Source organism: Solea senegalensis, linkage group LG19 (assembly GCF_019176455.1).
Source record: "Solea senegalensis isolate Sse05_10M linkage group LG19, IFAPA_SoseM_1, whole genome shotgun sequence".
In the NCBI taxonomy this organism is placed as follows: domain Eukaryota; kingdom Metazoa; phylum Chordata; class Actinopteri; order Pleuronectiformes; family Soleidae; genus Solea; species Solea senegalensis.
Window position 1 is genome coordinate 14,995,647 of NC_058038.1, and position 17,763 is coordinate 15,013,409.

Below are 17,763 nucleotides of genomic sequence, written 5' to 3' on the forward strand. Positions count from 1 at the left end.
ATCCTCACTCTATAATGGTCTTATGAGCCCTCTGCTACATACAGAGACTTCTCCTCAGTTACCACTAATCTTGAGAAAGACAAAAAAAAAAAGCTGTACTTCAATAAATAAATAAGTAAATAAATAAATGCAGATATGATTTCAGGCTCATGACGTTTAAAAAAAGCTTGATTGGGGCACAGCACATTTGTGGTTTATAAAAAGCTGTCGACACACATCACAGAGAGAGCTTTTTAAGTCATAAACACTAATGCCTCCTCAAACATTAGATAGCACTCAAGTGCAGCAAAGTGTAATGAGATCAGTCATCGCAGGCAAAACTGCTCTTTTACCCTCGCTGTCCACCACCACACCTCTGCTTATCCAGGCCACAATGTTCCCGAGCCAAAGGGCAATGTCAGCTTGTTGACCTGCAGTTACCAACCTCGGGAGGAAGAGGAGGAGGACGAGTGCCCTCCTTCTGTGTGAAGTCACAAAGCCACTGAGCGAAAAGCATGGATTAAGACAAACAATGAGAAATTAGTGGGCTTCTGTGAGTTGTCTGGTCTGGACTTCTTACTGACATTTCAGGCGGTATTTGTATTTGAAGGACGAGAAGAGGCTAAAAATATATTCTCGAACAAGGTGCGACATAAATAGGAAAGTTTCCTTTTTCATGTTTCTTTGTGGACAGACACTGACGGGACAAAGCAATAACCACCTATAGCCACTGTCATGTATGGAGCTATGGATTAAATATGGCACCAGTGTCTAAGATTTAGGTGAAATTATTCCTGTTCGTCTGAAATTGCTCTTTTCATTGTACAAAATTATTACATAAATACAAACATTTAAAAAATTATTATAATGTACACACGGGAAACTTTGGGAGGGAAGGATGAGGACAGGTGAATGAATGATGAGGACAGGTGAATGTTGAGGACAGGTTAATGAGGACAGGTGAATGATGAGGACAGGTCAATGAGGACAGGTGAATGATGAGGACCGGTGAACAATGAGGAGAGGTGAATGAATGATGAGGACAGGTGAATGATGAGGACAGGTGAATGATGAGGACAGGTCAATGAGGACCAGTGAATCGGCACTAAATAAGGTCCCTGAGTGAGTGAGAAAGTATTTATGACTGATACATTATGTGTTTAAACTTTACATATTTTATTTTGTCAGCACTTTAATTTATAAAGGTCTGCCTTTAATTAAAAACAATTGTAAAATGTGTATCCCCTTGTCCTTTTTGCACAACACAACAAATCTAAATCTTTATTAATCCCCTTAGTGAAATGATTTCTTTGCATTTGACCCATCCTAGAATTAGTAGTAGCACCCGGGGAGCAATGGGGGTTGGGTACCTTGCTCAGGGGTACACCAGCCATTTTGACCTGGTGGGGACTTGAACCACACGTGATTCATACCATGTGATATAAACAACAACTTACATGCCCGTGTGAGTATTTGTTACGATCTGTTTGTTGTACTAGTTGCCATGCACGTTAAGTTTTCCAAATATAGTCTGTTGATCTTTTTTATTTCTCTAAGTACACATTGGTGGCTTTAAAACCCTCTGCATCCTGTGACAAATAAGAAAACAGAACTGACAGACTAGGTTGCCACCTATATCAAAACACACAGCTGATTAAAGACACAACCAACTGCACTTGAAAAAATATACTGCATATAATCACACACCCTAACACACACACAGGGACTCATGAGTTTCTCTTACCCAGGTATCGCATGAGCCTGTGCTGGCTTATCAAACATTGCGGTGTAAATGTAATTATAGGGGACACCTCGTGAAACTGGATCATCCTGCTCTCTTGGTAGCTTTCTTAGGAGAATGAAGACATGACGAACCATATGTACACAGAAAACACTGTCCCTTCCCTCAGACATCACACACTGAGTCTTGCACAAAGGTCATAATCTACGGAGCACAGGGTCCTGAGGGAGTGTCCCTTCTCTGAGAGCAAATAAAAGACATGAGGACGGGCTGTTCTTCCCATGGACACAACCAATCATCAACACCACAGACTAACACCTCTGAGCCACAACAGACAAAAGCTCAATTCTACACCAAAGCCCACAAAACACCCACCGGCTGGAAAAGCTTTAATTACACACACACACTTGTTTTTAATAATGGAAGACGAGAAATAAGTTATTTGACCTCTATGTTGACCATGCATGGCATTTGCATTTAAATTGCAAATCAGCGGCTTTTTCTTTGTTCCAATAAATGCCATGTGATCAAAAGGACACGTGTGATTTTGCATTCAACATAAGCAGGTCCAGTGGATTTTAATGACTTTGTGTAACATGGAAGATCAACAGATTACCGTCGCCTATTCAGTTCATTAAGGTGCGAGCCCACAGGTACCATTTATGATGGACTCCACATTTGATGGCTTGTGAACATGCATGAGAAAAAATGAGAAACTGACCTTGAGTGTGGGACTGGATGGTTGTTAGTCTCTGTGTGTCCCTGTGATGGACTGGCGACAGCGTGGACCTCGCCTTTTCACCCTTTCAACCCCAGCTGGGATTGGCACCAGTGTCCCCCCTGTGGCCCTCATGTGAAGGATAAAGCAGTGGAAGATGGATGGATGGGCTCCCTCGCTGGCACTGCCTTTCTCTTGTGTTAAATGAAGTGAAGAACCTGAGAAATGAATGTGAATTGCCCAGGGGCTTTAGCTCCATGACGGTTTTGTCTCCAGAGAGGAGAAAATGCATGCCTGGACGACACAAAGGTCAAAAAGTCCTGACTCTTAGAAGTTAGAATTGTATCCCGCAACAGCAGCGTCAGGAGACACACGGTGCAGAAAGAATTATAACAGAATAAGAAGGAAAATCACTAAAATGTACAATCATGTCACATACATGGTCGCATTTAATCTGAACAGGCTGTTTTAATCCAATTTGAAATGATGTGAGCTTCAGTAACTGTGCGCACGTCTATACTTTTCAATTCCCTTTCAGTTTACAGGTAATGATTCTGTGGTATCATAGCAACAAGCGACAAAGCCTGGGCAGAGGGAGTGTGTGTGAGATGATAACTTTCTCTGAACTGCATGCAGATCATTCGGCTTTCCAACACAGCCGACGTGTGACAATGAAGAAAGGCAACACAATGTTTGTTGTGTTATACTCAGATTAAAACAGGGGCAAAATTCACATGAAGTGCTGGACAAAGACCTCTCTGTCAGCCCGTGTTTCATATGTGCAATAACAAGTTTGAGAGAAACGTCTACTCAACCTGGGATTATGCTCATTGTCAGATTATAATCATGAGCAGTCACTCTCAGGAGTCTTGGTGCATGGTCGACTGAAGTCTGAAAAAGAATGCGGGCGTTTATCACCATGCAGCTGAACGCAGTGATCTCATTTAGGAACACTTTAGGCAGCAATGGCTCACTCCTCATTTTCAAATGACAAAACTGAATATATTTTCTCCATTTTAGATTCCGATCTCTTTCGTCTGTTTATTTGACGCATCATTCAGAAAGTCTTTTTAGCAGCTTTTCTGGAGATTTTGTCCTGCAGCTTCCTCTGCAGTTCACATTTTCCTTTGTGCTTATATTTTCTTACATATAACTGCATCGTCCAGGTGATATTTTGGCTAAAATATTGAATTTCTTACTCATATCTTAAACAAATAGCCACCTGGTTATAAAATAAAATAGCAAGTGTTTTACACTATAGTGGTTCCAATATTCTGATAAAGAGTGTTTTTGATGATTAAAATATAAATATGAAAGCCACTGGCGTTCATGTCAGCAATCGCCACCATTCTGCTGCAAACTGACAACTTAATATGAACAAGTCTGTTGCCTTTCCTTTTCTTTTTTTTCCCCCTCCCCTTTTTACTTCATTTGCATCACCGTTCTGATTGGCTGCTTCAAGTTCACAGAGAGAGGGAGATATGCCAAATCCTGATTGGCTGAACACAGATGGGGGAAGGGACTGCCTGTGAACATAAATATAGAGAACACACTGACAGGCACATGCATCTGCAATCATCATCCTATGACATTCAGCTCCATCACTGCAATCCAAACGACTTTCAGACAAGGAACTGTGAGTGAAATAGAGATTCAGAGAGAGAATAGGTGAGAAGAGTATTTCAAACTAAGTAGAAATACAACAGGAACCCACTATGTCATTTAAAGTGAAGGACAAGACAGAGGTGCGTCTGGTGTTTCTGGGAGCAGCTGGAGTGGGTAAGACGGCCCTTATTCAACGCTTCCTCAAAGACACATTTGAACCCAAGCACCGGCGAACAGTGGAGGAGCTCCACAGGAAGGAGTATGAGGTGGGGGGCATGAAGGTCACCATCAACATCATGGACACCAGTGGCAGCTACTCCTTCCCAGCCATGCGCAAGCTCTCCATCCAGAACAGCGATGCCTTCGCCCTGGTGTACGCTGTGGATGACCCCCAGTCCCTGGAGGCGGTCAAGAGTCTGCGAGAGGAGATCCTGGAAGTCAAAGACGACAAGTACACACCCATCGTGGTCATAGGCAACAAGATCGACCGTCACAGCGAGCGACAGGTGTCCAGCAAGGACGTGCTGTCCACAGTTGAGCTGGACTGGAACCATAGCTTTCTGGAGTCTTCGGCCAAAGAAAATGTCAACGTGCTGGAGGCTTTCAAGGAGCTGCTGATGCAGGCCAACCTGCCCAGCTGGCTCAATCCAACACTGTGCCGGAGGCGGGAAACCATCCCAAAGGAAAGTACCAAGCAACCGCCTATGAACAAGACCAACAGCTGCCTCATCTCATAGTGATGTGGAGCAGAAACACACATAGAGACTGAGACATGATGGCAACAAGCTGCCAAAAAGAGAGTCAAAGACTGGACACATGTTCATCTAAAGTGTTAGACCAATGTGTGAAGACAAAAGTAATACTGAGTTTGAGACCCGAGTTTGAAGAGATACTGCGCAGACGTCACCACAAAGACATGAAAGACTGTTTAAAAAAAAGAAATAAACCACAGTGCACAGACACCGTTTACCATGAATGTCAAAGATGATGCAGTAATAAATGTCGTGTTACGCATCATATAAGCTCCATTTTGCTCAGATGTGTTTCATTTTGGGGTTTTCGTGTTACTGTTGCTTTTAAAAAGCACAATTACTGTACAGTCACTTTTTATTTATGCACATGTAGGTTTGTGTCTTTATATGGTGTGTTTTATGAAGAAGAAGAAGAACTTTACATTTAAAACATTATGCTGTGAAATGTGCCTGTGCAGCAGTGTTGAAATCTGGACATTTACTGTTTCTCACTGTCTTTGTTTGCCTGCAAGAATTTAAGTGTTTAAGTGCTTTTTGTATTCACCAATACACCACAGTGATGTTTGTATTGAAATATAAATGCTGATTTTTATTATAAACAAAACCACTCTTGGTGTAACAACTTGTTATTTGCACTAAATGTTTTGTTCTTTGTGTGACGGAGCAGAAACAAAGGACGTGTGAGTGTGGGGAAGAAAGATGTAGTGACAGTTTTTTTTTTAATGGCAGTGATGCATAAAAATAATTAGAGAAATTAGAAAAAAAGTTTGAGAAAATATGTCAGATTAAAAGACACAGTTTGCCCTGAATTTAAAACAAAATAATGAATGTATTACAGTCATATTACATTATAATTGTGAGAACTGTATTAAAATAAATAAAATGAAGACTATTACTACTGCTATTACTATTACTGAGCTATGTCCCACTCCGACTTGTACTAACCCTAACCCTCATTTTAAAAAGTGTATCTTGAACCAGAGAGGTTGGGTTTTTTTGGTGAAGTGAATTAGTAACTGCAGTAAGTAAGGTCTAAGAAAAGTAAGGTCTGACCAGCAGCTCTAGAGCCACATGTGGCTCTTCAGCCCCTCTGCAGGAGGCTCCTTGTAGCTTTTGTAAGTCTCATCCAATGTCTACGTCAAATGTCATAATAAAGACCGCAATCTTAAATGACGTAATGTGTACATGAAGCCGTAAAAACATTTTGGGGTCCTGTCCATATTTGGATCCAGATATTAATTCATGCCAAGCAGGTTTTCTCAAGCATGAAGTACATCATTTCAAAATAGGATACTAAACAATGGAAGGACTAGGTCTAGTTTATTTTCTCCTCAAGAGATTGGGTATAAACAGCAATGGATATTGCTGTTGGAGTTATTTTTCATATATATGTATAGTATTATGTATGTGTATATATACACACACATATATATATATATGTACGTATATATATATATATATATATATATATATACATATATACACACATATACATATATACACACATATACATATATACATATACACATATATATATGTATATGTATATGTATAGTATAATATATATATATATACACACATCATGTCGTTATCTTCAGTTTATATAGATGCAAAATAGATTTTGCAGTGCCACATGTTCTCATTTCCATGAGCTCTATGCTGTACTGCCCTCCGGTGGTCAGTACCAACAATGCAGTTAAAATAAATGCTCCTTTCTGGGTAACATGGGTCTTATCAAACATATTTCAGCATATCAACAACCAAATAAAAAAAGAAGAAGAAATGCTTTAGAATACATTTAGATTAGTAGGTGATATACCTACATCATTAGCCACAGTTGATGTATTCTGGTTCTATAAACTACTATGCATTAGCACAAGTTAACACTGTAGTGACCTGTGTCTGTTCAGTGCAGACTCATGCAACAAACAAACCAAGAAGAAATACTGAAGGTTTTTACTACTTCCTACTTGTCATATTGTACACAGGACGATAACGTGCACCAGTTAAATCTGTTTGTTCATGTTCTCTACACAGTCTGTGTATGTGCTCTTGGCAAAACTCCCAAAAGCCACAAAGGCTAAGAGAGGGGAGGGGAGAAGGTATGCTTCCTCTTTCCTAAAACATTCAGAGAGTAGGTGCATTGTTTGACCAGAATCTGACAAGGAACTCATTTGCGATTATCGAATCTCTGGTTCCTCTTTGTGTCCCGTTTAAGCTCACAGCTGCGTCGCGCTCGCTCACAGCTCACGGATGGAGACACTGAGGCAGACAGTCACTTTCAGAAACACAGGTGCGAAGTAACATTTTCATTCAGCACATATTGACACTGTTGTAGATTGTTGCTTGTCTGTGTATGTACTTTTTAAATTTTGTGTCCACAGTTCACACAGAAATCTGTTGCGTTATTCCAGTCTGTTACACATACATGATTGTCTCTGCTCCTGAACTTGGTCTAAGCTCCTCAGAGTTGGACAGATATATCTGAGAAGTTTTGAACAAGTACAGGATTTCTGTACTGTCACTACTTTAGGTCATCAACCAGTGTAAGACAAATATGAAAATAACTGCCATATACAGTAGTGTTGTAACCATTAGATTTGTTGACTTAGTAACGCTATAATGACATCACAGTAAAGTTACTTCTTAAACACGTTATTGGAACACATTCAGAAAATACATATGTGCAGTAAAATCGCTTAAACTATCAGTATTTAGTGTACTCCACCGCCCTGGAACCCTAATTTTATGTAACTGGTAAATTGACATCTTGCTAAAATGCAAGAGGAACTTTCAGTCACATCATTCTAATATAAATGCCATTGATCACAGAATTTGTCAGATATAAAAACAACAAAGCTGTTGGTTATTTGTTGTATATTTTGTAGGGAAGGAACACAATCATTAAACAGTGAAGACGTGTTTTATTTTCATAGACACGGGCAAACACTGTAGAGGCAGACAGAGGGCCGTTGTCTTTACATCCTTCACATTACAGATACGACAGAAGAAAAGGACATACAAAGGAGTCAAAGGGCTAAGGACATATAAAACATGAGCTGGAATTCACCATTTTATACAGACAAAGTCAAACTTTGTGCCTACAGATGCCCGGAGTGTGCAACTTGAGCTGTCAAACACCAACCGATGAGCACTTCAGAAGGATTCCAGTGTCTATAGCAAAAATTAAACTAATGGTAAAAAAGCAAACGTGTACAGTACAGCTGTAAGGAAGGCCATCTCAACAAACAGTTTTTAATCCTCGACAAGAATGCAAAACAACTAAATAAATTACGCATTGGCTTGTAAAGCACATTTCCCTGAGCAAAAGGGTCAATCAGCAGAAACATGCACTAAATTTACCCTTGAGCTTCACGCCGACATTTCCTCAGAGGGCACAGAAAGGTGCTAATGTTGAGAAAAACAGTGCAGACTCCTACATGGATCTTCAGTCGAAAGAATTCTAGCACATTAACGGGTCACTTCAGCCAATTACTGAACAAAACAAAACATACGTATTAAATGCCAGTTAAATGTAGCCATCCACATTTATGTTCTGCTGCAACCACAATATGATGGGAGTGAATTTTATTTGGGATGGTCAAATTATGTGGTTCGATATTTTACACACGTTTTACGCTTTTAGTATGAAATGGAGTGTTTGCTCCACCTCAACTGCACTGTGGTAACAGCAGGAATCTATTATGAATGCAATATGAATGGACTCATTTGTATGCCACATTAGGAATTTTACAGTAGGTTACCACAAAAACATACAAATATACAGTAGTTTGGGCACCAGTGACTCATCTTTGTAATCAGCAACAACACATCCCATTAAATGCATGTAATCACAGCGCTGCACGGCCCTGGTGCAGCGTGAGCACTGGGAAACTGGTTTAAAGCGTTTAAAGTTCCGTTACTCGAGACAACTTGTCATTTCAATATTCGCAGACGAAATTCAGTCGTTAAATTAAACATGAGGTACAACAGATTATGACAAAGTGTCTTTCAATCAGTTCAAGAACAAAAGCTTCAGCATATGAATGAACGCATCAAAGCTCAAGTGTTATTCTGTCTCTCTGTCTGTGAGGAGCAGAAATCAAAGTCACGGTTGAAATTTGATGACATTATTTGATTTTGGTGACAATCCAGATACAGATTCCGGATTTTATTTAAAAACGATGGTTAACCTTGTGACATAGAGGAGTGTATTGACACTGTAGGGAAACTGAGCAGCCTTGGTGGAGATGTGCACTCATTGAGTACTATTTTATCTTACACCGTAAAGGGGCATTTCCCAACCTAACAATAGAAACACATTTTTCACAAGCTTTCGTGAGATAAATTAGTACATTTCAATTTCTTGTAAGTGAGTAGAATACATGTGTCAATAGTCAATAATAGACATCATATGAAATATGGCATTAGTATGTTGTTAGCGGACAGGGAAGAAGTGCACCTGCCCTCAGTACTTATCCGACCCACCTCAGCCCTCATTTAGCGTTGGAGACGCTCTAGTCATCCACAGTGATGTTGCGGAACAAGTAGGCCATGGACTCTCCGTTGTGGATGCGGCGGATTGCCTCTGCCAGAATCATGCTGACGTCCACCGTCTTGATTTTGGGACACTGGAGCTTCTGTACTTCATGGGGCACAGTGTTTGTCACCACCACCTGAAAACCCAGTGAATATGGAGATTGTTATTAGTCTGAGATTGTTGTTAGACTTAATGAGACAGTTTTGATTGTTTAACAAAAAAAAAAAAAACAGTGTATAAGCACCCTTTCTCATCAGACTAACTGAATTAAAAGCTAAACCACACAATTTGGTCTTCATGGTTTTTGGTATCCACATCTTTCAGCTGGTTTGTGCATGAACTTTCAACAGCTTGAAGGCTTTTTGAAATATAATTGTACAAATTGCACATTGAATGATTGTAATTTGTCCACACTAATACACAGAGCTTGAGCAAATGTAGAAGAGGTAAAAGGTTCATAATCTTTGCACTTTGACAAAAAGGTATGTTTGCATTCATAACATTAAAGGAGATAACAGATTTGAATGTTGCAGCTGTACATGCCTTGTCCATTTGTTGTAAATCATCTGAGACAGATAAAAACTGTGCCACTCAAAGGTTTAACACACATCAGTACCATGGACCTGCATCATTGGGGTTATTCCTTACTTCCCCTACAGCAAGCAGTGCAAGATGAGAAAGACAGGCTCTATCGGGTACAAGCTGTTAGCTTCAATATTAGCTAAAAAAGGTAAACGCTAGTGTTGAGCTTGAAGGAACTGGATGTTTTGTCCACCGATAAAAACTGTGCCACTCATCCAGCTTTTACCCAAAGGTTTAACACACATCATTACCATGGACCTGCATCAGAAGGAGATCCAAGGCTTCTTTGGCTTTCCTGTTGACAGCCCGCATGCCTCTCCTTTTTTTGATTCAGTACATCCAGGAAGAGGTGATAAGCAGGTTCTAGCGTTAATTACAGGAATCTATGTGTCTGTAAAACCTCCTACACACAAATTAGGTTGTTATGGATTCTAGGTTTCACTCAAGGGAGTAAATGAAAGTCATACATAAAGTAAGCTCCTCACCTCGTCGATGGCAGATTCCTCTATGAGGCGTGGAGCGTCAGCAGAGAGTAAACCATGTGTGGCCATGATATAAATTTTATAGGCCCCTCTTTCTTTCAGGATCTCTGCAGCGGCAACAAAATCTCCTACATCATCTATAATGTCATCCTGGGAAAAGACAGAACAAAAAATAAGAAAAACACAACTGTTACCAAGACTCAACAATTAAACACATCCCTTCCTCTCCACCATGAGGTCTCTAACTAGTTGGCTTCCTACTTACCTCAATATGAAATTAAACAGGCAAACTCTTAGGAGCCTAAATTTGATTATATTGATGGAAGTTTACCCGATTCTTTCTTCTTTTCAGAAATGAATGGGACAAAAAGGAGGGCAGTTTTCCCGATTGCTATAGTTTGGAATTAACACTTAATAGACGGGTACTATATTGGTAATATAATTTTGTTTCTGATGTAATTTGGCAAAAAACTGTGAATATTGTGAGGAAGAATGAGGAGAATATGTTATTTACAGTTAACAGGATTATTATGAGAATTACTACATGCTACATCAGTGTGACAATTCCACATGAAAATGTTAGTGAAATATTGACACTAACCATATTTTTTTTCGGCATGCACAAAACACAAGTTAAAAGTGACCAAGCTATAACTTGGTGATTACTGTATTACACATTTATTATCACACTATTATACTGTATTGTTACTTTAATGTAATAAGTGTTATCATAGTATAAACATCAGGTCAGTGCAACTATTCAATGGTTATTTTACAGCAAAACCTAAATTATACACATGCATGAAATGTATTAGTCGCATAAAATCTTAGCTTTTCATATGTAACAAAGAGAGGTGGCTATTGCTAAATACAAGCTAATTTAAATGCTGTTGAAAACAGAATGAATGTTCCCGTTTAAAATAATAGAACATATTACACAATGCACTCAATTTAAATCAATGAAAACTACATAAAATGATTTTATTTCAAGGAGCACTGTCTAAAAGATTATCATATGTGCATCATGCTTCACTGATGCATTTGCAGCATCTTACCACAATGATGGCAATTCTCCCTCCCACGTCTCCGACTACAGTAATGGGAGGTTTCTCCTTGGCCATCATTACTGAAAAGTGAAGCACAAGTGGTTACCTGTGAGACCACATGATGAAGGCGATGCGTATTACATTTGATATAATCTAAAAAAAAAGACTCGCTGTAGATTGGGTAAAATGGGTTTAGAAAATGTTTTATGATTTAGGCAAATCGACACCCCCAAATCAGAAGGTTGTTATGGGATTATGTAACGTATTGGTACAAATTCAGTTAAGAGTAATATAAGGAATATTTCATTTATAATTTGAATCAGAAGCCAGCATCTCTCCCCCCATTCTACCCTACCTAACCCGGGAAGATTACAGCGAAATGCTAAACTTAGTACAGCACATGCCATGCAAAAACAAATCAAATGGCAGGGTTTTCTGCCCAGGATACCCAATCAGAAGGCAATGTCTCTAGACTGCATGGACACATACAACCTCAGGCCTGGGCTGTGGCAGGCACATGGCAGCAGTCTGCATATGAACCAAAAAGCACCAGACAGTCTCATTTCACACAGGACAACAGAGGCTGACAAGTGCTGATGAGGATTCCTTCATACACACTTGCCAATGTTCTGGGGGGGTCAGTCCTCAAGTCGAACATCACTGCTGCCAACGACTACTTTTACATGCACACAATAATCAGACTACATCTCACGTTATTTACAGGAGATGCGGACGCAAAAGCTCAAGTTTTTCAACCACACTACCAAGAAAATATACAGTTAAATTTGCCTTGTAAATATTTTTGGAGCAAGCTACAAATAAATTCTCTTCACCCCTAGGTATTTTGGTAGCGCAATACAAATATACTACTCTGCAAAAGGTGAAAAAAAAACAGTTAAAAAGGAACCAATATAATGAAACAACATGCTAATAACTGTGCCACCTTGTGACAGTCCATAATCATACAATAATTGACTATGATCCACGTCTTTAACTGAAGAGCTGATGACAGGTTTTCAAACTGCATTTTGAGTATTGGTGTGCATGTAAACATGGTCATTCAGAGAGGATAAGGAAACAAACAACTGGTAAACAATCAGCCAGCGAAGCCGATTGTGAAGGAAAAAGTGTCAAGAAGCAGAGAAAGGAGGAGCATGCCTTGCAGAACACTGTGCTGAAATGCTGAATACCATGAGTCGCACAGCATCAGAACACCTGGCAGTGTCACAATCAGACTTCTAAAACAGCAAAAGCTCATTGTTAGCACTGCACACACTTCTCCAAATGATTACATGGTCTGTACAACTTGCTGAGATACCGTAACAAGCTACCAGAGAAATGTATGGTCAGATATCTTTAACATTAATTTAGCATGTCTTCAATTGTTTCATTAATCCATATGTCTCTTATAGAATTGAATATGATGATGAATTTCATTAGTAAATTTTGACAACAGGATGGCGTTGCATTCAAGACACTACTGCCATAAAAATAAAAGCCTAATGCACTTAATATTATAGTTGATAGAATAACTATCTGTAATTTAGCTATCTGAAGTATAGCTTTGATTTGTGCGGTGTGAAATCTATGCTTAAAATGTTTCTGCCTCCCTTCATTAGATGTCAGGTTTCAAAAGCATGCTTCATTGTTACCATCACATGCATTGGTGACCAAAGGTTAATCAGGTATTTAGGAGCAGGTTCAATATGGATGCATTGTGTGTTGATTGGCAAGATGAGTCCAGATATACAAGTAAAACAAATTAAAATAACACAAAATAAATGTTTGGCATGGTTTTGGTTTGATTTGTGGATTTCAAAATAAAATCAGAACATCACATACAAAAGAGGGTTTTGGCCATCTTGTAAAACTGTCTGTCTGGAATCTTAGGAAGGTGCAGCAAAATTGAGTATTGCTTGTTTCAAATCTGACATGTCATGCAAATAGCATATAGTAAGAAGCCCATGGTGACAGACTGGCCTGGAGATGTTCTGTTTCGGCAGTTTTCACAAACTCCCCCTTGAGAATCCAGATGTATTTTCACAAGATGCAACACAAACCCTTTGATTTACACATGCATGAACTGAGGAATCATTAGAGGAGGAATCAATTTGTAGTCAAATGTAAGTTAAGTTTATGGCCGTACTTGGGAGCTCTATGCCAGGGAACGGGGCTTGTTGTTTGCCTGCTATTACCAACAAATAAACACCACGTTAACACAAATGCACAAGTATTTGACATGACAAACACATGATGCCGAGACTTGGAAAATCCTCTCTTTAGTCTCTTTAGACAGAAATTAAAACAAAGGTCACATCAAACACAGCATGTTAAATCTTATAACAAAAAAGTCTTATTATGGTTAAAGTAATTTGTGAGTTGTTGGTGCAAAAGGAGGATTTTTTAAGTCAAGAGTAAGAATAAAACACAAGTACGAATATAAATATTTTTTAGCAAAAAAATAAATTAAATTGTGAACACTGAAAGCAAATACTTTGTGGAGTCATTTGCCAATGACACAGTCATTTGATAGGTAATGACTCAACCATTTACTATACATTGCCTTACCAATAATTAACATTGCAAATATGAGCAAAACTACGCGCCAGAGTTACGTTAGTATTTCAAAACAACAAAAAAATATTTCTTAAATAACGGTGTTTGCTGAGAAACAGGCAGGGAATATGAGTCAATTATTATTAGGCACATCACTCTGTAAGTAAAGAGTTGCAGCTTGCTGTAGATGCAGCATGAGTCGAAGTAGTTTATCTGTGGGATTAAAACATGCAGTGACACAAAAATCAATTATTAGATAATGGTTGATGGTATGAGAGAGAAACAGCAGATTCAGCTCTACACAGGATTGCACATATAAGAGGCAGTACTTATTGTGTCAATGCACTGAAGTATTGACATATTAAACTTGACTTTCTTGCCAAATTCAACCAAGCTGTGACACATAAAAAGGAATCTGTGTGTAAGGAAACAATAAATAAGAATGTGTCACGTGTACAAATAAAATCTATAAAGCAGTGGACCTATAAATCTGTAAAAAAGAACCTGACACAGGAAACAGCACTTTGCAAAAATGTGGGTTCTTACAAGGCAGTTCCAATCCTGTGTGTCCCGAGGTGTTGCGTACACATGGTGGCGAGTGTCTTCCATCAGCCATGTCAGATTCTGAACACTGCGCCTCACCGTGAATCACAGCAAGACCCAAACGCAGGCGCTCTGCATAAGACTGAGCCCTTAAAGGAGAAAACCAGAAAAAAAGGGTTAGGGAAAGTCAAAATGCTGCAGTGAAATGAAATGAGGTCGACAGTGTTAGATATTTTGTTTAAATTACATTCAATTTAATAAATTTCACAACAGAAGATGAGATGTGTTGGGGGTCTTTCTCCATCACTTACCTTTTAGCTGCTGCTGGGGACTTTGCTACAATAATGGCATTTCGGTAATCAGGAATCTAACAGGATAAAGGAAAACGTGTCAATATTTGTGTGTAGGAGGTTTTACAGAGACATAGATTTCATGTATTTAACACTACAACATGCTTATCACCTCTTCCTGGATGTACTGAATCAAAAAAGGAGAGGCACGCAGGTTGTCAACAGGAAAGCCAAAGAAGCCTTGGATCTCCTTCTGATGCAGGTCCATGGTAATGATGTGTGTTAAACCTTTGGGTAAAAGACAGATGAGTGGCACAGTTTTTATCTGTGGAAAATAAACACATTTCCTCAAGCTCAATACTAGTGTTTACCTGCTTTAGCTAACATTGAAGCTAACAGCTTGCACACGATTGAGCCTCTCTTTCTCATCTTGCACTGCTTGCTGTAGGGGAAGTAAGGAATAACCCCAATGATGTTCTTTGCGCAAGACGTCTTGAGGGCATAGGCCATGACCAGCAGCTCCATGATGGCTGTGTTGACATCTCTAGACATAGCAGAAACAGAGCAGAGGCTCTTGTAACAGCAGTTTGTGATAAAATATGGCATGGACTTTTCTGAAAACGGCATGATTTTCTGTATTTACCTTGGTATTGTCTGAATGATGAAAATAGTTTGGCCACGAACAGATTCTTTAACATCCACTCTCGTCTCTGTGCAGGAGGAACAAAATAAGACACAATGACTTAATTTAGAAAAGATACATATTAACGACCCTGTGATGGACTGGCGACCAGTCCAGGGTGTATCCCACCTTTCACCCTATGTCAGCCGGGATTGCCAACAGCGCCCCTGTGACTCTCATATCGAGAATAAAGAAGAAGACAGATGGATGGGTGGATGGGATATTAACGACAATAACTCCTTATGTTCACTTTTAAGTTTTAAGATATCTTTAGATTAAATATTTTACTTCATCTGCTGAGTCTTTCATTTTTATTTCAACATTTCTGTCAAACTTTAGCAATTTTTATTTGACTAAAATATGCAGTGCGTGCAGATCTACAACTTGTAACTTTAAGCATGTGATATACCCTACAGTGCTAGTACTCTCAAAGGCATCACTGGTAAAGGAATTTCTGGTCAAGTAACATTTTATCACAACTGCTGAAGACACAGGGGTGTGAACAAATTAGAAAAGAAAAGAACCCACCAGGAGCAATGTTCAATTTGTTTCTTGATTCAGTCCATTTTGATGTGGATGTCAACCAACTACACAGTAACATTCATCTACAGTATATGACATATCACAGTTAACATTTTGAAAGCTGATAATTATTTTTAGAAAAACAAACCTGAATCCAGATCTAATAATTTCTTCATTGGGCCATGACAAAGAACATTTAAATTCCTAACTTTTTGAGTGATCTTGCTCACACACAAACACAACTTTCTGTGTTCTAGATGTTTTCCTGCATGCAATAGCTGGTGGAGGATAAGTGGAAAATGTGGATTAAAATGTGAATAGTTACTTTATATGCCACAGACACCCAAGATAGCTTTGTGAAAAGTCGACAACCAAAAATTGCAGGAAAACAACCAGAACCTCAAATAACAAAACATTTCTACCCTCCTCACCTCGGTTTGATTCCTGGTATACCACGGACTTCCCCAGCTCAACTCCCAGCCTCCTAAAAAAACAAAAAATAAGAGCTACGACATAACCAGTCAAAGCAGCAGCAGCAGAGGGAGGAGATGCAGTCACCTCTCCCTCAAACTGGTGCAGTGTCCATCAAACACAAACCCAGTGGTCACATATAAACACGTTATTTCACTATACAATTACTTTATACATTATAATCCGCTGAGAATCAGTGACATATTTTTAAAGTTGCAAGGCATCTATCCTTTAAGGGGGCTTTGCCAAATGAAGTTAGATGGTATTTATTTATAAGTTTAAACGTCAGAGTGTTGTGTAAGAGGCTAAGTCATTAGCCGACAGTGGTGGTGAACAGTACATAGACACGATGCTTACTCTGTTATCTTCTTGGCTAGTTCAGTGCAGGCTACGGACGAGTTTGCGGAGAAGACGCGATAACCACTTTTAGCGACATTCATCGTGGCTCTCCTGGTGTGACGGTCGCCGACAGCAGCGTACGTGTAAGCGATTCTCCGCGTGCGTGCGACGTTGTCGTTAGCTTACCAGCTAGCCACCTGTGCCACACTAGCCTGTCCGTGACTGTGAGCGAAGCTAAAATAATACAAAACGAGCCTCTGTGTGCGACACAAACTAAGCTACAGCATAGCCACAAAATAAACAAAATAAAAAAATCCTTTTGCTCGTCAGTCAGCAAACGTATCCAGCGGTTCGACTGACACCTGCCACTCAGGTTGCACAGTTGGAGCCTAACAACTGTATACACATATTGAGAGGTACGGTGTCCTCGTTGGGTCAACAACGCCGGCTGCACTTTTGCAGACCAAATAGGTCTCTGTCATGGATGGTCTAGAAATAGGACATTTGCACAGCAGCCATTTTGACAGGCCGCAATAATAAAATCACAATAGTAAAACAGAAAGATGAGCTGGGAATGCTGCTAATTGTCTGTATATTTTCTCTTCAGACAAATAATTTCCGGCAGACTGGACACCTGAGAGATGCAATGCTGCCCCCTACAGGAAAAATAAAAATGTTCAAAGTTCTTCAAAAACCTTTCCTGTATATTTCTTTACGTTCTCAAAATAATAATCATGCCGTTGACTTTGTGCGTGAGGCAACTTTCCTGCCTTTGATCTGCCCTCACATAAGGGAGAAAATTACAGGAAAAAGTTTATTTCGAAAACGTATAAACATGAGAGAAGAATAAGAACAAGTGGAATGTTCTAATAAATGAATTGTTGAAACCAGCTGAAAATGTAGAAGCAGATAGAG

General features: G+C 39.4%; 2 protein-coding genes across 3 annotated transcripts; one reads left to right on the forward strand and one right to left on the reverse strand.

The window, feature by feature from the left end:
* Positions 1 to 4,018: 4,018 nt before the first annotated feature.
* Positions 4,019 to 5,679, forward strand: rasd4 (rasd family member 4). The gene has a single exon (XM_044051177.1). It carries the CDS (start codon positions 4,154 to 4,156, stop codon positions 4,778 to 4,780), a length of 627 nt encoding a protein of 208 aa, XP_043907112.1. The 5' UTR covers positions 4,019 to 4,153; the 3' UTR covers positions 4,781 to 5,679.
* A 2,020-nt stretch (positions 5,680 to 7,699) lies between these two features.
* Positions 7,700 to 17,441, reverse strand: LOC122785397 (phosphoribosyl pyrophosphate synthase-associated protein 1). Of its 2 annotated transcripts, XM_044051154.1 has the most exons (11): positions 16,867 to 17,441; positions 16,470 to 16,522; positions 15,478 to 15,544; positions 15,206 to 15,378; positions 15,007 to 15,122; positions 14,856 to 14,911; positions 14,548 to 14,693; positions 13,592 to 13,633; positions 11,455 to 11,525; positions 10,403 to 10,549; positions 7,700 to 9,471 (listed from the first exon to the last, which is right to left on the reverse strand). In XM_044051154.1, exons 1-11 carry the CDS (start codon positions 16,947 to 16,949, stop codon positions 9,313 to 9,315), a joined length of 1,113 nt encoding a protein of 370 aa, XP_043907089.1. In that variant the 5' UTR covers positions 16,950 to 17,441; the 3' UTR covers positions 7,700 to 9,312. The 2 variants fall into 2 exon arrangements, with proteins under 2 accessions (XP_043907089.1, XP_043907090.1); XM_044051155.1 differs by lacking the exon at positions 13,592 to 13,633 and having other exon boundaries at positions 16,867 to 17,440.
* Between the last annotated feature and the right edge of the window lie 322 nt (positions 17,442 to 17,763).

Bases quoted from the DNA above. Each gene is read 5' to 3' on its own strand.
- rasd4 (XM_044051177.1), top strand. From the start codon at position 4,154: ATGTCATTTAAAGTGAAGGACAAGACAGAGGTGCGTCTGGTGTTTCTG.
- LOC122785397 (XM_044051154.1), bottom strand. From the start codon at position 16,949: ATGAATGTCGCTAAAAGTGGTTATCGCGTCTTCTCCGCAAACTCGTCC. The intron at 16,523-16,866 runs GTAAGCATCGTG...TTGTTTTTTTAG, and splicing joins CTAGCCAAGAAGATAACAGA to GAGGCTGGGAGTTGAGCTGG. The intron at 13,634-14,547 runs GTAAGAACCCAC...TGTTGGTAATAG, and splicing joins CACAGGATTGGAACTGCCTT to CAGGCAAACAACAAGCCCCG.